This window comes from Myotis yumanensis, unplaced genomic scaffold (genome assembly GCF_028538775.1).
Source record: "Myotis yumanensis isolate MYYU_CA2020_CCGP unplaced genomic scaffold, mMyoYum1.0.hap1 SCAF_10, whole genome shotgun sequence".
In the NCBI taxonomy this organism is placed as follows: domain Eukaryota; kingdom Metazoa; phylum Chordata; class Mammalia; order Chiroptera; family Vespertilionidae; genus Myotis; species Myotis yumanensis.
Genome location: NW_027223761.1, coordinates 1,392,146 through 1,412,152, shown reverse-complemented (window position 1 = coordinate 1,412,152; position 20,007 = coordinate 1,392,146). Strand labels below are relative to the sequence as shown.

The 20,007-nt window shown below is 66.5% G+C and overlaps 1 protein-coding gene across 4 annotated transcripts; it reads right to left on the bottom strand.

Moving 5' to 3' along the window:
* Positions 1–69: 69 nt before the first annotated feature.
* PHRF1 (PHD and ring finger domains 1) lies at positions 70–18,525 on the bottom strand. Of its 4 annotated transcripts, none has more exons than XM_070427140.1 (18): positions 18,412–18,525; positions 15,682–15,796; positions 14,972–15,073; positions 13,269–13,486; positions 11,415–11,498; positions 10,150–10,265; positions 9,853–9,953; positions 9,527–9,702; positions 8,955–9,084; positions 7,039–7,166; positions 6,453–6,643; positions 6,032–6,151; positions 5,058–5,212; positions 1,701–4,238; positions 1,307–1,461; positions 934–1,194; positions 696–824; positions 70–396 (listed from the first exon to the last, which is right to left on the bottom strand). In XM_070427140.1, the coding sequence occupies exons 2-18, from the start codon at positions 15,773–15,775 to the stop codon at positions 262–264; spliced, it is 4,833 nt and encodes a 1,610-aa protein (XP_070283241.1). In that variant the 5' UTR covers positions 15,776–15,796; positions 18,412–18,525; the 3' UTR covers positions 70–261. The 4 variants fall into 4 exon arrangements, with proteins under 4 accessions (XP_070283241.1, XP_070283243.1, XP_070283242.1 ...); XM_070427142.1 differs by having other exon boundaries at positions 6,032–6,148; XM_070427141.1 differs by having other exon boundaries at positions 14,972–15,070.
* Between the last annotated feature and the right edge of the window lie 1,482 nt (positions 18,526–20,007).

Genomic DNA, 20,007 nt, shown 5'->3' with positions numbered 1-20,007 from the left:
CAGCCCCTCCTGTCCAAGGTCCGCGCTTCAGTCAAGGGTTCCCCTTTCAAGTACTGAGTCAACGAGAAGTTTCTAAAGAGAATCCGTTTCTGATAAATTAGAACACAATGAAGGTGTATCTACAATGTACACGTAACGTCCAGTTTAAACTGCGCAGGGCGGGCACAGACCACAAGTGATCTCAGGAACCTGGACACAGTGCTGGGGTCCCCAGAGCTTTCTGCTGCCGTCACTCCCAACAGCACGCGGGGCCAGCGAGCCTCAGCCCTCGGCCGCGGGCTCCTCTCCAGCCTCGGGCCTGCGGTGCCGGCGCATGTGCCGGTACTTGTCCACGTAGGCCTTCACCAGGTTGCCCACCTTCACAGGGTTGATCTCCCCGCTCTTGCTGTGGCAGATCTGGGGGAGGGGGAGGCACAATTACCCAGAGGTCCTTTCACAGCCAGACATGTTCAGTGGTTGCCAGGACTGGGCCCTGGGGGCCCGCTGTACCCACCTCCCAGGGCCACTGAGGGTCCCACCATGATGGCCAGGAGCCCACAGGGTGTCGCTGTGACTGAGCCTGTTTAACAAGCGAGGAGGCCGCTGCCCTAGCACCACTTGTTCCTCCCAAGCGCCCTCGTGGTGCCAGGGCCAGAGCACCTCCCTCCACTCAGACCCGAGGCCGTGCCAGCGAACGGCAGCCCGCCAGCGCCCACCTTCTGCACGGCCTTGCGGAGGATGTCCTTGTACTCCTCCTTCGTCACCTCGCGCTTCTGGTAGAAGGGCTTGATGGCCAGCTTCACCTCCTCCACCGCCCGCTCCTGCATGTGCAGCTTCTTCAGGTACTAGGGGCGAGCGCAGGGTGAGTGCCGTGCCCAGGCCTGCAGGGCCCTTGGGGGAGCCCAGCGCTTCCCGCTGTCCTGCCCGTCCCAGGAGGATGGAGAGGGGTCTCACCTCCTCATTCTTGGCTTTCTCTGTGGCTGGCCGGGGAGTGGCCGTCCTCTCCTCGGAGTTGTTGGTGGCGGCAGCGTGGCCAGCCGGCTCAGAGGCTGTGGTCAGGACGGTGGGCACTGGGGCCAGGCTGGGTGCCGCCCCGCAGCCCGCCAGCGGGAGGCTCCCCTGCAGGATGAACTGCACCGTGGGCTGGCTGACCGGTGCGTAGGGCGGGACACTTGAGGGCAGAGCCAGGGCGGGAGGCAGGCTGGGGCCATAAACCTGGGCAAGAACAGTCTGCTGAGCACAGCTTCGATGCTGGCAGCACCCTGGCCAGGCGCAGCCCCCGTGGCCCACGGGCAAGGTCACCTCCCCCCGCAGCCTTGACACCCACCTGGGCGGGGTCTGCAGTGGGAAAGCCAGGCTCTGGAAGCGTGTAAGCAGGAGGGGGCTCGGGGCAGGGTGCCTGCTGGGAGTCCACCACAAGGCCTCCATCTCCAGGTTCCCACGCCTCTTCCTGCGGCTGCTGGGGCCTGTGCAGTGGGGTCCCTGAGGGCCAACACGGGGAGGTGGGTGTTCTGTGACCACCCAGGACAGAAGGCTACCTCCCGCTGCAAAACTCCAGAGGAGCATCCCAGCACCAAGGACACAGGCTGGATGCAGCCACCTCCCTACCAGAGTGACCCCGGAGGCCCAGGAGCCACCGGGGAGAAGATGCCCACGGTGCCCGCTCTGTGCCCCCTGTGCTGCCCCGGCCCACCTGTGAGGCCACAGGAGCCCCTACTCACGCAGGCCTCGGTCCTCAGCCAGAGCGCCACCCGCCGCCTCCTGCAGGTTCCAGGTGACCCTCTTCACGGGGGCCTTCGCCCGAAGCACGGTGGTCAGGCAGAGGCCTTCCTCCTTCCCCAGCAGCGCCCCGCCCCCGGCCGGGCCTCCCAGGGCAGCCGGCACTGCAGCCTGGGCCTGGTCCTGCTGGAACGAGGCCTGCTCCTGGGGACCCTTTGTCCAGGGCGGGGGCTGCTCGGTGTCCTCACTGTGGATCAGCGACACCTCCCTTCTGATGGCCGCCAGGCTGTGGTCCTGCTGCTGGCCGGCCAGGGGTGCAGCGGGGGTGGGTGGGACCCCGCGCTCAGGCGAGGAGGAGTCTGTGCTCTCTGGGGAGGGCGGGGAGCTCATGTCGTCGAGCTGCGTGAAGATGCCTTCACTGGAAAAGTCGTCAAAGACGTGCCCCGCCTCGACCGAGTCCACGTAGTCCAGGTCCTCGGGGGCACATTCGGCCGGCACCTCTGGGGCAGGGGGAGCCTTCGGGGGGGCCTGGTCGGCCTCAGCCCCTTCTGGCCAGGCTTCAGCTCCTGCTGAGGCCTGCAGCCCCACCGTGTTCTCCCTGCCCGGCCTCGGCTCCTCCTGGGGAGTGGGAGCCGGGGAAGCCTCCTTCACGGGCAACTTCCTCTCCGGGGAGCGGGAGCGGGAGCGAGGCCGAGACCGCTTCTCATGGGAACGAGGCCGCCGGTGCTCTCGGGACCTGTGCTCCAGGCTGGGGGACCTGGACCTGTACCGCCTCCTCTCACGGGAGCCCCGCCTGTCTCGGGGCCACTCTCGGCTCCTCTCCCTAGGACGGCGGGGCCTCCGGGCCCTCTCCAGGCTGCTGGGGGGAGAGCACCCCCTCCCCTGAGACCTGGACCGTCTCTTCTTCTTCCTCCTGCTCTCGCGGTGCTCGTGTGAGGAGCTCCCAGGGCTGCCGGAGCGGGAGTGGGAGCGGGACCTCCGACGGCCTCGGCCCCACGAGTCCCTCTTCCTGTCCCGGCTCTTGTCCTTGGCCTTCCTCCGCTTGGCCCGCTCGTGGCTGCTGGAGCGGTCACTGGAAGACTTCCGAGCCCTGGCCTTGGCCGGGGGCCTCTTGGCCTGGTCCTCACCCACCAGAGGTGACAACGACCTGGAGCTCCTGTCCCCGGAGCGGGAGCCGGAGTGGGTGCGGGAGCGGGTCTGCCTGTGCCCCGGGGCGGAGGCCTGCTTCCTCTGGTCGGTCTCTCTGCCGCGGGAGCTGGACGGGGAGCGGGACGGAGACCGAAGCTCCACGATTCTGTGGGTGGTGGTCGGCAGAGTGTCCGGCTCCACCACCGTCACGCAGGTCACCATCCGCTCCTCAGAGCCGAAGAAGGTGGTGCGAGGCGGCCGGTCCTCGTCCTCCCAGGGCTCCAGTGGGGATGGCCTTCGTGCCCGGGGGGCTGAGTCTGGGCCCCCGGCGGGCTCCTCGCCCCGGAGCTGAAGCAGGCTGGAGGGCGGCCCCCGAGAGGGCTCGGGCTCCGTCCCAAAGACTGTTTTCACCGTGTAGGAGGTGACACACCGCACGGTCTGCGAGGGCGGGGCCTTGGGGCTGCCGATGGAGATGGTGCGGGTGATCTCCGAGGGCAGGAGGCCGGGGCCCAGGCGCTCGGGGCTGCTGCCTGCAGAGCTGGAGTCGGAGCCCGTGGGGTTGAACGGGTCATAGATCTCGCTCTTGAGCTGCTTCGTCTTCCTGAGGGAGAAAAGGGGGGCGGGGTTCTCTTTCCTCTGCGCCTTATCGTCCACAGGCTGGAATGTGTGGCAGAAGCCGGGGCTGGAGAGTCTGCTGGAATGCGCCGTGTTCCCGGGAATATTGATCCGGAAGCTCTCGAAGGTTGAGCTGCTGCCCTTCCCCCTCGAGGGTCCCAGCGGGGCAGGGGACTGAGCACCGCCGCCCCTTGAGTGCACGCTGGGCTCCTGGGGGCCCCTGCCGTGCGGCGAGCCCTCCGCCCGGGCCCCGAGGCCAGGCTGCCCCGGGCCCTCCCTGCCTGTCAGCCGGCTGATGCAGGAGCTGGGGATCTCCACTCGCTGCCCGCCCGCGGGGGCGGGGGCGGGGGCTGTGTCCGCCCACCCACTGCCGCTGTCCCTTCTCATCTTTGGTATCCTGGGGAGCTGGGAGATGTCCGCTCTCCGCGGCGCGGGCCCCGGGGCCTGGCCTGGCCCTGCACTCGCAGCTGGCACATCAGGGCCGCCGTTTGAGATCTTAGATGTGAGTCCAAGAGGCCCAGCGTGCTCACTGACGCCTCTAACTTGTGGGTCCTCCCGTCGTTTGAAGCCGGGACTGTTCACATTCGACAGGCTCTGGGCCTGACCTGACCGAGGGGTCGCTGAGGAGTCCAGTCTCGCCGCAGCCCCCGACGTGAGCGCAGGGACGTGGGAGGGGGTGGACCTGCCTTGACTGCGCGACCCCAGGCTTCCCAGGAGCCCTGCGCTTGGTGCTGGGGGCTGCGGGCCGTCTCCCCCTCGGGACAGACCGACTGAGTGTCGCTGAAAAGAAACAGGTGCTAAAAGACAAAAAGGCAGACGGCCATCAGGTGCCCTCCCTCCTTTCCAGGCTCCATGACTTGCTTAGCCTTTATCACACGCTGTCTAGCTGTGCATTTCAAGTTCCTCCTACTTGTTGCTGGTGGGGGCACAGCCTGTAGGGGGCGTAGGGACCGCCGGGGCGCCCTGGGCAGCTGGAGGCTTTGCTGTGGGGCTTCCCTTCTGCCTCCCCTTGTGGTATTTGGGTTCAGGACCCGCCGAAGCCGGTGACAGACCTTTGGCAGGAGGTAGGAGGGAGGGCTGCCCGCCTCCGCAGCGCTGCCATCACTGGCTGCCCAGTCCCCACACTGGACCCCGCCCCCAAGACCTGCTAGGCCAGTGATGGCAAACCTATGACACGCGTGTCGGAGGTGACACGCAAACTCATTTTTTTGGTTGATTTTTCTTTGTTAAATGGCATTTAAATATATAAAATAAATATCAAAAATATGTCTTTGTTTTACTATGGTTGCAAATATCAAAAAATTTCTATGTGTGACACGGCACCAGAGTTAAGTTAGGGTTTTTCAAAACGCTGACATGCCGAGCTCAGAAGGTTCGCCATCACTGGGCTAGACCCAGGTCAGCGGAGGGCTCCGTGCGGGCTCCAGGGCTGGGAGGACACAGGCCACGGGCGGCCCTGGGCCTGCGGCTCCGTCACCACCGTTCAGAACATGAGGGAAAAACAGGAGGACGCTGCCCCTCCTTTACGTCTTCTGTGCGTGGAAAACGCACCCCGCCCTCCACGCGCACCCAACCCACCCAGAGCGTGTCTCCACTTCCGCTCAGAGGCGGCTTACCTGCCCGCTTGGCGCTGAGCGAGCCGTCGCGGTGGATGGTGATGTCGGAGCTGTCCATCATGAGGAGGCTCTGGCCCGACAGGATGCTGCCCAGCAGGTCGGGGACAGGGGCCACGTCCACGTCCGGCTCGGGCGCCGCAGCAGGAATGCTCCTCCTGCAGGTGCAGACCAGGCCCTGCCACCGCTGCCCTCAGGCCCTGCCCCGCCCCCAGGCCCTGGGAGTGGGGCTGAGAGGAGGCCGTCCGCCAGGACCCCCACAGGAGACCCACCCGGCAGCTCCCCTGAAAACGGGGCGGGATGAAATCAGTGGGTGCACCACAAGCCAGAGCACAGTGGAGCAGCTCTGCCGTCATGGGGGTTCAGTTTCTTCTTTTCCCCCAAAAGCTCCAATGAGAAAAGGCCCGGCCCAAGGCGTAGCCCAGCAGCCTGACCCCCACCCAGCACCCCCGCTGACAGATCCCCACCCAGCACCCAGCACCCCCGCTGACGGATCCCCATCCAGCACCCAGCACCCCCGCTGATGGCTCCCCACCCAGCACCCAGCACCCCCGCTGATGGCTCCCTATCCAGCACCCAGCACCCCCGCTGACGGATCCCCACCCAGCACCCCTGCTGACGGATCCCCACCCAGCACCCAGCACCCCCGCTGACAGATCCCCACCCAGCACCCAGCACCCCCGCTGATGGATCCCCATCCAGCACCCAGCACCCCCGCTGACGGCTCCCCACCCAGCACCCAGCACCCCCGCTGACGGCTCCCCACCCAGCACCCAGCACCCCCGCTGACGGATCCCCATCCAGCACCCAGCACCCCCGCTGACGGCTCCCTATCCAGCACCCAGCACCCCTGCTGATGGGCCTGCCCATGGCCTCGTGCCCCTGTTCCCCATCAAGAAGCCAAGGGGAGTCGGGGGCTAGAGACCAGCCAGCATGGCTGCCACGCCGGAACCGCTGCTCTTTGCCCTCAGACCCACCTGGAGAGCCCCATGGAGACGGGCCTGGCCACGGGCTGGTGAGACCGCAGGGCCGAGCGGGAGAGGACCCTCCTCTTGGCACTCAGAGGGGAAGCAGGGCTGGCAGACGGCTCTTCGCTGCTGGAGGAAGGACACCAACGAGGAAACGGTGACCCATGCCCGAGGCCCACGGGCCCCTCCAGCCCCTGCCCCAGTGCCCAGCAGGACGGCCTGGTGCTGCCCACACGGCACTTTCCTGGGCCTGGACGAGCATGCAATGCCTGAGGCAGGAGGCAGCTCCCTCGCCTTCCCAACGGCAACCGGAGGCTCACCCTGGCCCACAGGGTGGCGTGCCCACCGTCACAACACTTGGGGGAAGGGAGGTGGCAGCCTGCTCCCCAACTCTGCAGAGGTGCCTGTGGCACTGCCCCCCTGCAGTCACCTGTCGAAAGGGTCCAGCTCATAGGGGTCTCCGAAGACAGAGAGAGAGGCAGCCCCGATGTCCGCACGCATCAGCCCCAGGGAGGGGTCCGCGGGCCGGAGCACGGACGGGATGCAGGCCCCGTGGGTCGGCCTCCGGAGGCCCAGCGCCCGCGCGATGCGCCCACGAGCTGTGACTTCGCTCTGAGCGGCCTTGAAGGGAAAGAGCCGCCGTGAGACCAGTGGATCTGGTGCGAGCTGGCCACACCAGCAGCGGCTGAGCCCACGCCAGACCAGAGCGGCCGGCCCCACACCATCCCTACGCCCACCACCAGGCCTCTGCAGGTCCCAGGCCAATGAGAGTGGACCTGGGGCTCCGCCAGGACAAGACAGCCTGCCCGCTGGACCCCTGTGGGCGCTGCCCTCGAAGCCGCCCCAGCGGCCCCTAAAACCAGGGATCGCCAGCAGCTCTGCCTGTGTCCTGGCCCACCCGCAGGACGCCCGCCCGTCTGCACTCCGTGCTGCAGAGACGTGCGGCCACCAGCATGGCTCCCAGCAGGAGGCCGTTCCAGGACACCACGCCCTCGCAGAGGACCTGGCAGGCCTACCTTCAGCTTTTGTCCTTTCCTCTTCTTCCCGCGGCCCTGGCGTCTCTTGGACCTTGTCCCCGAGCTCCTGCTCCTCACGGCCGGTCTGGGCTGGGTTTTCTTCCTTCCCAGCACTTTCCTCCGTCTTCCTGCAAAGAGGACACCGCGGGTCTGTGCTCCCCGCGGCGCATGCCCGTGGCGTCCACGAAGGGTGCACCCACCAGGGCTCCGCAGGGGAACCACCACGTTCGCGCTTGGAGTCTTCAACGGGAAAATCAACTGCAGTTTAGAGGCCCTGCCGCCACGGAGGGCGGGCGGGCGGCCGTGCACAGCAAGGCCCGGGCTTGGAGAACCGGCGCCCACGTCCCAGTTACATCAGAAGAACAAACCCGACAGCGACCAGCGGCGAGGGACCTGGCTCTGCACCCCTGGGTCTGACCAGAGGCGAGAACACAGGCCACTCCCCGGACACCACCCGCCCCGCCCTGTGAGCCTGCGTTCAGGCCTGACCTGCGCCTTGGAGCTGCCAGGGCTGCTCAGTGGGAGGAGGGCCCCCCGGCAGCCGAGAGGCACGGGAGCCTCGGCAGGGAAGCAAGGGCGCCAGGAAGACGGCGGGACCGACCCTGGGCGCCCGAGGCTACACCCCACGCACCCCAGCTGCCCCTGTGAGCTCACAATGGTGCGGAATCCTGTGACCCCGGGGCTGCTGAGTGACGCCGTGGGGCTGAGGTCTGCACACCGAGGCCCGGCCACGGGGGGGGGGGGGGACCCTCAAGCTGTTCAGCTGAGCCCCCACACGGCCCCAGCGTGTCCACGGCCCCGAACTCTGACAGAGACGCCCCCCACCCCCCACCCCCCCACCCCCCGCAGCGGGCACACAGATCAGCAGACCAGCCACGAGCGCGGGAACCCGGGCCCAACTACCCGGCCCACGGGCAGGAACAGGCTCGGCGCGGCCGGCAGTGCGGACCAGAACCAGGACAGGGGACAGGGGACATGCACACGGGGCACGGACACTCTCCGCACAGCAGCAGCCCTGCCCTGGCTGTGGGCTCGCTCAGACGACACTTCACAACCCCGTGGCCTTTGTGACACAATCAGACTCCGCACGGACGCTGCTCGTGGGTGGGGGGGCACCCCTGCTCGTTCTCTCGGCACAACACAGCGCTGTGGGTGGACTGACAGGAAAAGCCTCCCTCTGCTGGGCGCACCGCCCGCACTCACAGAGCAGAGGGCGACGCCGCGAGGAGGGGCGGGAGAGTGCCGGGTGCCGAGGGAGGCCAGGGCTGAGCCGGGAGGACGACGGAGGGGGCTCCGGGCCCCTTTCTGCAGCGGGTTTGACCTACACCTGCCAGAACTTCTTTAGCAAACAAACAAACAAACAAAACCTCAAGCGAAATACAGCAACGGAGGCGTAACCACACAGAGCCGCCTGCCACCTCACCAGGCGACGCCCCGTCCCAGCTGGACGCTCGCAGGGACGAGGGCAGCTACGGAGCGTCCACTCAGAGACTGTCCTCCGAGCAGGGGGGCGAAGCAAGTGAGAAACACACGTCAGGAGTGTGACCGGGTTTACGACATCACAAAAAAGACACACACACACACACACACACACACACACACGTGCGACACAAGAGCCCACGATGCTGAATTTTAACTCGAGAATCGGTGTGACCAAGGACCGTCTCCCAGCTGCCCACTAAAAGGGCCACAATGCCCACAGCTCGCTCCACGGAGAGGCCTCACATGCCAGGCCTGTCCCAGAGCAGCGGCTACCACGGTGCCCACGGTGGGGAATGGCACCGACTCTTCAGTCACTCACTGCCCTGCGCTCACTGAGGGGGAGGGACCCACACCGGCCTGGCAGGAGCGCTCCCGTGGGGCCTGCAGCTCCCAGGGAACCTGTCAGGGATGGCACCAGCCCACGCCTGGCTTACTTGCTTTCCTCCTCCGCTTGGCGGGGGCCCGCGGCGTCGTGGGGCGCTGATACACGGCTGTGCTCAGGCCAGAGGCAACGGCTTCGATGGTCTCGTCAAGCAGAGAGGACATCAGGTACCTCGGGACATGCTGCACGCAGGTGGGGTTGGTGGGCAGGAGGCTCATCCACACCCTCCCAGGGAGGCCCGGCCAGGCCACCGTGGGGGGACACACAGCCTAGGCCCACCCCACCAGCTGGCATCACCCTCTCGATTCCACAAACCGCAGATGCTTCCTGCTGGCAGGGACCCAGGGGGGACCGGCCCAGGGAGGGGGGAGGCCTCCCAGGCAGCAGGCTCAGGGCGAGGGCGGAGGATGAGGAGGGCCAGGCAGGCTCAGGAGCAAATGGAGCAGAAGAGTCACACTCCCAGGACACGGGCCGGGATGGACTGCAGGTGTCCTCCCTGGGAGCCGGTGGTGGCAGTGGTGTTTGATGAAAGCACTAGACCCAAGTGCCCCAGCTCCTCACCCCCTCCCCACCCAGCAATGCTCCCACAGGAAGCCCTGAAGCTGGACGGCCGCCCAGACCCACCTGGATGCTCCGGGCAGTGGACATGCGGTTCCGGTTCACAGTGGCTCGAACACGCTCGCTCTGCCGTGTCCTGGCGATGGCCCGGGTCCGCCCCTCACGAGGCCGCAGCCGGCTGGCGGTCGGCACCACATCGACCAAGAGCAGAGAGACCTCCTCCTCGGTCACGGGATCCGCATCTGGGAGGAACGGAGATGCTGGGCCGCTGTGCAGCTGGCCCTCCAGACCGGCAGTGCCGAAGCCTGGGCCCAGCTCCCGAGAGCCCACCCAGCTCGACGGGCCTGACTGCCCTGCTCTGGGCCGCGTGGACACTGAGGCGGCGGCACTACCTGCAGGAGAGGTGGCAGCTCCGGGGCTGGCACATCCCGGACAGAACCACTCGTCCACGGGCACCTCCTGGAGAGGGGGGTCCAAACACTCCATGTGGTACCTACAGGAGTGCAGGGCCAATCAGACCCGGGCCCGGCCGCACCCGGCACCGGAGAGCAGGTGCGCAGACGTGCCCCCGACCACAGCGTGGCCCGAGGTGCTAAGGCGCCTCCCTGGGCGTCAGGGCCCGGGCCTCGCGTCTCAGCTCCAGGGAGAAATGCTGGCTGTGGACGGCCAGGGGGCGGGCCCACGCTCACCCGGCATCACAGCCATCGCAGAGCAGCAGGCGGTCCTCCCGGTCGCTGCGGCCACACACCTCACAGAAGGTGGGGTCGTCCTCCTCCTCTCCGGCCCTGGCATTCTCCACGGGGACCTGGAGACAGAAGGCCCGGCTGCTCACATGGCAAGTGGCGCCGACCCGTCTACCCAGCAGGGCTGAGTCTGCGGTCGGCCCGGAGCAGCTCCTCAGCTTTTTAAGGTCTCTCCGTGCCCCGCAGACCGACCCAGAGGCTCGGAACTAGTACGCATCCAGGGGTTTTTATGTTTTGGGACCATTTTAAGGTAGTTTATCAAGAAGAAAAAACGGAGCACGCAGTGGAGACAGCAGGGCCCTGGTGCTGGAGGAGCCCACCCCACGCCCCGGGCAACCACGAGAACAGGAAAGCAACCTTGAGGCAGCGGGTACTAACCACTCGGAAAACGTCACATAATCGAGCAAAGACGTGGAAACGCAGCTGCCATCATTCGAGCCCTGTCTGGTGGGAGGTCTGTGGACACGCCCCTGCCTCTCCTGCGAGCCCCCCAGCAACAACCCTGCAGGTGTCAGCAGCCGCGGGTGACAAGCAGGCCGCGTGTCTGGTGGGCTCTCCCCCTACACCTCCCGTCACACCGAGGCAGACTCTCCAGGGAGTGAGGTGCCTGCAGGAAAACTGCCCACACCAGGGCCAGGCGGCCAGGCCCCGGCTCGGGGCCCAGGCTGCCACCTGCAGCACCGACCCCAGAGCGCCAGAAAGGGTGTGGTCTCAGCAGAAATATGCACCTCACGCACCGGCACCTGCGGTTCTGTGCATTTTGTAACAAAAAGCGGGTCTACAGCTGCGAGAGCTGCGCAGCCGTCCCTGGCGTTCAGGTTTAAGGCGCCTCTAGGAGCCTCTACGGCTCGTCCTTGACACCAGAGGTGCGGAGGCCCTTTCGGTCTGAAAAGCAGAAAAGCCAGCCGAAACCTGGTCCCGCTCCCAAGAGAACCGCCTCCTCCAGGCCTGGCTGCTCGGCCAAGGGCAGGTAGGAGGTGAGTGCTGTGGAGAAGAGGGCGCCTGGGAACGGCCCCCCTCCCCGGCAGTGCCCCTCCCCAGACCCTCCCCCACGGGCTTCCATCATGGCTGCAAACGGCAATCTGGTGGGTTTCTAAGAAGCGTGGGCCAGTACGCACTCATCTCAGGAAAGCAATTTGGAAAGCTTCCCCCCGAGACAGGGACCATGCAGTGAACAGAGTGGTGGGGGCTCCCACAGCGCAGACACTCACCTTCTTCAGGACTTTGCCACCAAACTGGGCTCGAATACAAATGCGTTTAAATAGAGTTCGATCGACTGGACAGGAATTGGCATTCTGTGAGGAACAGGAGCGGTGTCAGGACCCTGCGGACCCCTTTCACTAGTAACGTCCCACTCGAAATAAAGCACGCACCGAGCCTGCAACATGCCTTCACCCGAAAGCCAGGTAGTCCGCCTCCGCGTGCAGCGGAGCTAAGCTGCTGGTCCACAGCGGTGAGGCAGGAGCCGCCGCCGCGAAGAAGAGGAAGGAAGGGGAGCCCGGCATGTGCACACGGCCGCTCGCAGGCGTGAAGGGAGCTGAGGGAGAAGGTGCGCAGGGGACAGGGGACTGGCTACGGGCGCCCCTTCTCTGTTCCAAGCCTGTGCCCATGTTCCATGAGCTGCTCCCGTCTCAGCACACGCAGAGGGCTCCCTCCTCAGAAACACTGCTAAGATCTTCTTGCCTTAACAGTGTTTTCCACGAGTCCTATTAAACGCCTTTACTAGATACACCATGTACAGCGCAATGCACTTACCACTGTGAATCTCCATATCCTGGGGCAGCCCCCCCAAGCTACCAGCCCCCCTGCCCCCTGGGGTTTGGGCGCCTCTGGCCAGCACAGGACGGGGCTGCCCCCGAGCCTCCCACAGGCAGCCTGCAGCCCCTCTCCCTGCTGTGCACACCCTCGGACGTGTCTGCCGGACGCACTTGGTCCTCTGGCTCCCAGTGCGCTCCCTGTGGGAGGACATGTCACACCCACACCTGCCTGAGGAGCCCTGGGCTCCGCCCACCCACACGGGCTCCGGGCTGTGCAGGGCTGTCGCCTTGCGGTGTGCGCAGTGGTGTCCCGCGCACCCCGCCGACCCCTGTGCTCAATGTCTACTTGTGAGTCCCTCCCGGGACGTCCGGAGCCTCATCAGGGGCCTCCCCGCTGTACCTCCCGGATGGCAAGGAGGCCGCCAGGTCCTGCGTGTGAGCTGCCTGCCGTCACACGCTTACAGAAGAGCCCCTCTCTGCCCATGAGGTGCCGCTGTGTCCACTGTGTACTCGTCCCCTGGCCCTGCCAAGCTCCACGGCCCGGGCGCCGTTCCCGGACGAAGTCCAGCGTAGCCACCACAGACGACAGCACCACGCCCAGGAGGGACTCTCCCCGGCGTCTCTCCGGGAACCGCGCAGCCGCCAGGCTCTGGGGAACCTGCGCCACTGCCCCTCGCGAGAGACCTCCCACACAGGGAGGAGCCCCCTCCGCTTGCTCTCAGCTGCCGCTCTGGCCCTTCCTCTGACTGACGTCTATGCGCTCCCACCGTGAGCCGTGGTTCACCCTGCATCCAGCAGGCCCGCTGAGCCGCAGCCCCGCTGAGCCACAGTCCCTGGCCATGCCCGTGCTGGCGTGGCGTCACGGGTGGGGTGGGAGCGGGAGGAGAGCAAGACAGAGGACGCGTCAGCACGGCCACACCTTCTCATCGCTGCACAGTCCACGCCTGTGAGATTCTCACGATCGAGTGGAAAGAACAGGAGCAGGGCTTCTGGGCCTCTCCTTGCAGGCCCCCGGGACTCGGCACCTGCGGCCCCCGCCCCTCTGCACCTGCGACCCCCACAGCACACGGCACTGCGCACCTGAGCCCCGCTGGCCCCTGCGGTCCCTGTCCTGCCGGGAACGCTCCTCTCCTGCCGCCTCTGCAGTGCGCGTCCCCCACAACCCAAGAGCCAGCGGCCAGGCGGGAGCCAGGACCGGCTGTGAGTCAGCCCCAAGGCCCCACGCCGGCAGCAGAGCAGAGCACCCAGCACGAGGCCGGGCACAGGCCGGGCCCTCACAGACAGGAGGCCCGAGAGCAGCCGCCTCACCTTGGACCACTCCAGGATACAGTCCAGGCAGAAGTAATGGGCGCAGCTCTCCGGGGTCCCCACAGCCTGGTCCCTGAAAGTGTTGAGACAAATGGGGCAGCTCTCCGCTTCGTCGTCAGAATGACAGATGCCATTGGCCTCCAGCTTCCCCTGAGGGTCTGCTGCCACCAGTACGTCCACGTCATCGTCGTCGTCATCGTCTTCGGAATCTTCGGAACCTTGAGAAAGAGGGACACACGTGAGCTACCGCCGCGCAGGGAAAACCCGGCTCCCACCCCGCACCGAGGGACAGATCGCCTGCCGGCAGCCCCGCCTCACCTCAAGCCGCTCTCAAGCTGAGGGGCACAGCACCGGCCGGGCAGCTCCAGCAGTCCCAGCCCCAGCCCCGGCCCCGGCCCCGGAGCAGTCAGACCCCACGGGCCGGGCATGACTAGGTCAACTGCCCAGGCCAGCGCCCCCGACGGCGGCCACACTCCCAACCCCTCCTCAGAGCAAGTGGGAAAGAGCCATCTGTCTTCAGACAACACTGCCCTTAGCGGCCCCACTCCCCTCGGGCCAGAGAGCACCGGTCCTAAGCGGACCACGAGGCCGCCCGGGTTGGAGCCTGAGGCTGGGCGCCACCCGCAGAGACGTAAGGGGATGCTCTGGTCGAACACGCAGTCACCGTGTTTAGTTTTCTGTCCTCCCCGAGTGCACACAGACAGAGGACAGACCAGAGGTGTGGCCGCCTCCCCGGTCCCTGGACTCCACCCGTCCCTCCCTCTGCGTGTGGCAGCACCGGTGCCCACCACGCTACTGCCCATGACCCTGCTGCTGTGGCAGAGCAGTTCCCGGGTCGGGGGGACTGCGTCAGGCGAGCCCTCCAACCGCGGTTCTCCTGCCGACGGCAGAGGTCCGAGGCACTCCTGCTGGGCAGCCGAAGGTGGGCGCCAGGAGCGGATGACAGTGCCCCACAGCCAGCCAGAAACCGGACTGCAGCCCTGCACGAGACCTGACTTCTGCCAACAAGCGGTGACCCTGGAGGAGGGCGTCGACCCATGCACCAAAAGGTCGCTAGTTCAATTCCCGGTCAAGGCACATGCCCCAGGTGCGGGCTCGATCCTCGATCCCCGGTAGGGGGAAGGCAGGAAGCAGCCGCCAAACAACGTTATAATCTCACATCAATATTTCTCTCTCACTCTCTCCCTCCCTTCCTTTTTCGCTAAAAAAAAAAGTCAATAAAAATCTTAAAAGAAAACAATGAGAGTGAGCACAGGCGGGAGCCCCTAAAAGCCAGGACCTGGTTGGGAGCCTGGGCCAGGGCGTGCTCCGTCCACCGGAGACCCAGGGCCTGGAAGGGGCACCGAGCTCTCTGCTCATTCTGCCGGGAGGCGTGGAAGGTGGTCTCCCTGGAAACCTCCGCCCCGGCTCCCGCCGCTCTGTGCTCTGGCACGTTTCCATCCCCTGCCCTCACCAGAGAAGAGGCCTAGCAAACCGCGTCACCGACCCGAAAGGCAGCGTCACACCGAAGTACGCCGTCGCCCCGTGGGCATGGAGGACACCTCACAGGGGCCTGCCCACAGGCCCGCTCTGCACGGAGTTTCTCCCCAGCGCGTCACCCACCCATCAGCGGCAGTGTGGTCAAGCCACGTCACTGGGGACGTTTTAGGACCCGCTGCCCTCACAGCGAGACCCAGGAAGCCGCTCCACGGCAGCGCGCTCACCAGATCCATCCTCCAGGTCCCCCTCCTCCTCTCCATCGGTGCCGTCGCTGAGCTCACTGCCCGTGTCCTCAGAGCCGCCACTGTCACTGTCACTGCTTTCTTCTAGACCAAGACAGGAAAAACACAGGCCGGGGCAGAGTCACAACCGAGGCAGGAGGGCGGGTGCACAGAGGGGTGCAGCAAGCATAGTGGGGGGGGGGCGGACGGAGGGGGACAGCAGCTGCTGGCAGGTGGGGAGGTGGGGCTGGTGCGGACAGAAGTAGGAAAAGCAAAATCCCTTTGTTCCATTTACATCTGTATTGCTTACATTAAAAATAAGACAAGACATCCGTACTACTCTCAACAATAAAGGTTATTTTAAAAGATTATAAAAATAAGACAAAAGAATGTACCACTTCTGCAATTTAAAAACAAAGAGTCACGTAGACATCATTCAGACAACAGCCAAAGGGAACTCAGCTTGTCTTTCTAATCCTCACCCGAGAACATGTTTATCATTTTAAAGAGAGAAGGAAGGAGAGAGAGAGAGAAACATCCAGGGGAGGTGGCACTGCAACCTTGGTGTAGGGACAACGCTCCAGCTGAGCCACGGGCCCGCGTGGGTTCTCGGCTCTCTGAGGACCCGCGTCGTGCAGAGCGGGGACCCGGCCTCTCCTGAGGTGCCGGCCACGGGCCCGCGCTCGGCCACGGCAGGAGAGGCGGCGGCTCACCAGCATCACTGGCCACGGTGGCAGCGCTGAGTCCCGGGTGGACATCTGGCCCCAGGCTCTGGTCCACCAGCTCGTCCAGGCTGTCCTCATCCATCGCTGGACATGGGAGTTCAGCCTGCAGGAGAGAGTGCAGTCATTCCCAGCTGGGCCAGGCTGCAGAGAATGGCAGCCACTCTAGCCGTCGCACCCCTGGTGACATGCGTCCACCTGCAGGACAGGAGGCCGAGCTGAGAGCATGCGCACAGCAGCCCAGCCACAACCTGTGGGTACAGGGAAAGACAGATTCTTAGCTACCGAGCTGCATGCAGTCCCATCTCAACCTGCAACAAGCCCAAGTTAGCCTCAGCTGCAGGTCTGTATTGAGACGAAAGGGCTTGTCAGGAGCTGAGGCAAAGCAGGGCTTTCGACAGGGGCTCCCCCGAAAGGCCGAGGTGGCAAGCGGGGCACTCCCGGGGCAGATCCGCTCAGCCAAGGCTGCCCGAGGCCTCTGCTCCGGACCCCATGGGAACCGCGAGCTTTAGCTCGCCCAGAGCAGCCCTGGAGCAGCCCGGGGCCACGGGGAGCAGAGTAACGTGAGGCCCTGCCCTCCGCCACCATGGCCACCCCCTGGGCTCCTCATCTCCAAGTGGGGACACCTGTGGGATCTCTGCACGGACAAGAGACCTAGACAGCGGCCTCTAAGTGCAGCAAGACCCGCTCTCCCCCCCCACCCCAGAGCCTCCAACGCTGGTCCCCAAATAAGGGTTCCTTCTCATCAGGTGACCCTCAGAGGACCCCACTCAGCGCACTTCCTGCCGAGCAGCCTCCTGCCCTTCTCCAGAGACAGAAGCACCAAGCAGGAAGGGGGGGGGGGGGGGGGGGGCCGGCAGCGTCCAGGAGCCAAAGGCCCTCATGCTCGACCCCAGTGCAGGCGAGGGTTGGGCTATCACCACACTGATGGTCCCAGGGAACAAGCCCCCTATGGGGCCCGGGCCAATTCCCACCCAGCAGCCGGCTTCCCACACCCGGCTCCAGACCCGGGACAACAGGGAGGCGCTTATGTGGTGAAACTGTCAACCGCCACACGCGGCTGTACCTGGAAACAGTAACCTCAGAGGGTTAGTGGACGGTTTGCCCCGTAAGCCGGTGGCCCCACCGAGGGAGGATTTGGTGCCCGGGCAGGGCGGCAGGACCCTGCCCGTCCTGCGCCCACAGACCAAAAGGTGACAGGGCCACGGCCCACCCAGGAGCACGGCACTGACAGGTGCCAGGGCTGCGCTCAGGGCAGGGGTGCAGCACTGCAGATCCTCACCCTGAGGCCAGGCTCCACAGCCACACGGCGAAGCACAGGGATAGCACCCAGCTTCTCCCCTGGGGCGCTGGGACCTAGGCCCGCCTGGCAGGGCCTGCCTCAGAGGACAAGGAGGCCATGATGGATTTGGCACAGGGGGCTTGCCAGCAACGCCAGGGAATGCGCCTGAACTCGAGGAGGGCGGCACCCTGGGGCAAAGTCCCGCGGGCCTAGCTGTCCCTCCAAAGGCCTCCGCACACCCCTGCACCCCGGCCGGGGAGCCCCGACCCTGAGGCTGCATCATCACACAACGGTACGTGCTGGCTGCACCCCGAGAAAGGACCTGGGTAGCCTCCAAAGGTACTTTCCGGAGCCAGCACCTGCACCTGCACCTGCACCAAGTACAAGACCAGGCAGGGACCCCAGCAGCAGCCCAGCTCCCGCAGGCCTGCGCGGACTCTGCCCTAAGTTCCAGAGGCCACTTCTGCGGGAAGCCCAGGCCCCTCGCGGTTCCGGCTGCCTGTCGGGTGCCGGCAGCATCCTGTGGTTCTCCTGCTCAGCCTCCAGTTCTGGGGGCATGGGGAGCGGGGCGGGGGGGGGGGGGGGGGGGGGGGGGGGGATTAAAGCAGGAAGACATTCCCCCCTCTCTTCAAATCCAGGGACCCAACCACCGGCGATTCCGACCACCGCCAGGGAACCGACGGTCTCCGGTGGGTGGTAACCGTGCCCGGCCCGGACTCGTGGGCCCTTCTTATTCACCGGCCGCCATGGCGGCTGGGAGACCGGAAAGTACACTGGCCTGAACCCCAGAAAGCTAAGACGGCCACCGAGGCCACACAGGGGCTCCCCGGTGCAGGGGATGGGCCAGAAGGGTAGGTCCGAGAGAGGGGCGACGTGCGGAACCCCAAGTCAAACCTCACCCGAGCCTCAGGTTCTGCGGGTCCCCGGGCAGGTCACCCTGCGGCCGCGGGACAGACAGGCGGGTGTGAACCCCCGGGGGCGGTGGGCACTGCCGGCTCCTTCACCTCGGGGCTCCGAGCGAGCCCCACCTGCTCCCGACTTCGGGACGAGGACGCCGTCCCCGGGGCGCCACCGGCCGCCCGGACGCAGGCGCAGCCGACGCAGCAACGTGGGCCGAGAGCTGGCAACGCGCTGGCGGAGGGTCACGGCTCGCTCGAACCGGACGGCGGCGGCGGGGAGTCGCGGGGAGTCGCGGGAAGGGGCGGGTGGGCTCCCCGCGGCCCGGACAGGAAGGCGGCCACCCCGGAAACCCGCCCGCAGGCCGCGGGGCCCCCCAGCACCGGCGCGAGGCCTCCCCGCCGCCGCCCGCCCGCCCGCCGGCCCGGGACGCAGGCCTCGCTCCGCCCCGCAGGCCGCAGACAAAGCGCGCGGCGCCCGGGAACCGCCGCGCGGCCGGGACGCGGCCGGGACCCCGGGGCCGGCGCCGCCCCCGCACGTACCCGGGAACCTCGCTCCCCGCCGGCCGCTCCCGGGCGCTCGCCGCCACCGGACAGAGAGCCTCGACTAGGCCCGGCCGCCGCCGCCGCCGCCGCCGCCGCGCGCCCCTCGACCCGGAAGCGCACGAGCCAGCTTCCGGGTCCCTCCCGCCCCGCCCGTTGGCGGGAACCACAGACGAGGGAGCGCGGGAGAGGCCTGAGCGGAGGAGAAGGCCGCTCCTCGCGGTCGCGGGCCTCGGGGCGCTGGAAACACGGTGTAGTTGAGGACGCACGCCCGGAGACACGGGTCGGGGGGGTCTCGGGGTGTCCACGCCCCCGCCGCTGGGCCGTCCCGGGCCGCCCCCCCGACCGGGAGCTGGTGCAGTCCGGCCCGCGCCCGCCGCCCAGGGCGAATGGGAGCGGCCGTCCGCTCACCTGGGCCCCGCCCCCGCCTGAGCCCCGCCCCCGAGAGCGAGGCCCCGCCCCCGCCCCGAGAGCGAGGCCCCGCCCCCAGCGGCCGCGGAGACCAGCAGCTCTGCGCCCTCGGTTCCCTCGCGGACAGAGCCTGGACGACACCCCCCGCCGCGGGCCCGCCCGGTGCACACCAGAGCCCAGGGACCGCTGTGCCTCGTGCCCCGCGCGTGTGGGACCAACGGATTCGCGCCGCGATCGATAAGCAGGGTGCACCGGGGCGCAGTTAGGGGATGAGGCTGCGAGTGCGGGCAGGGGCCGGCGGACAGCAGGAGCCTGCGTGGCTGGGCCAATGCGGGGAGTGGCCCGGGGGGCCGCCCTGCAGGGCAGTGGCTCTGGGGAGCTGGAGGGTCCCGGCACGAGGACATGCATTGGCTCATAGGATCCCCTGGGAACCGGCTGGAGCGGCGAGGGCGGCCCGCAGGGCCAGTCAGGAGGCCACTTCCGTGACCCTCTTCAGGGACCATCCTGGCCCAGGTCAAGATGGGAGCCATGCTCAGGGGAGGCCCTGGGGGGACCTGAGGACACACTTGGGACATCCCAGAAGAGACTTCTTTTCAGGGGTTGGGGCCCCTGGGAGCCGGCCAAAGAAGCACATCCAGGAAGGGGCCTGGGTGGAGCCAGGTGGCGGCCGTTGGTGACCCTCGGGACAGCAGCACTGGGGGGCAGGGGAGCTGGAGGGAGTTTGAAGGACAGGTACCTCGGTGCAGGCTCAGTCCCAATGGATGTGTCTCTCTCACATGGATGTTTCTCTGTGTGTCTCTCCGCCTCCCTCCCACTCTCTCTAAAAATCAACAGGAGAAACATCCCGGGGTTAGGATTAACAACAAAAAGCCTGAGAGGCGAGTAACGGAGTAATCCAAGCACCAAGTCTCTGCAGTGGTTTTGCACAGCAAGTGGCGGTAGCTGAGGAGTGGCCACCGGAGGGCTGAGTTCTGCTTGGTTATGAGAGAGAAGAGCATCCTTACTGGGTCTGGAAAGGACTTTGCAGAAAGGAAGAGTGGAAGATGCCAAAGAGGTGGGGACCCCCACAGTGACCCCGCTCTGTGGACCCAAGGGGTAGGGTCTGGAGAGGGTGGCTGGCACAGCACAGCCCCTCTTGGGCGTCGCCAGGCCAGGCTTGGGCGCCAAGTGTATCCATCACGGGAC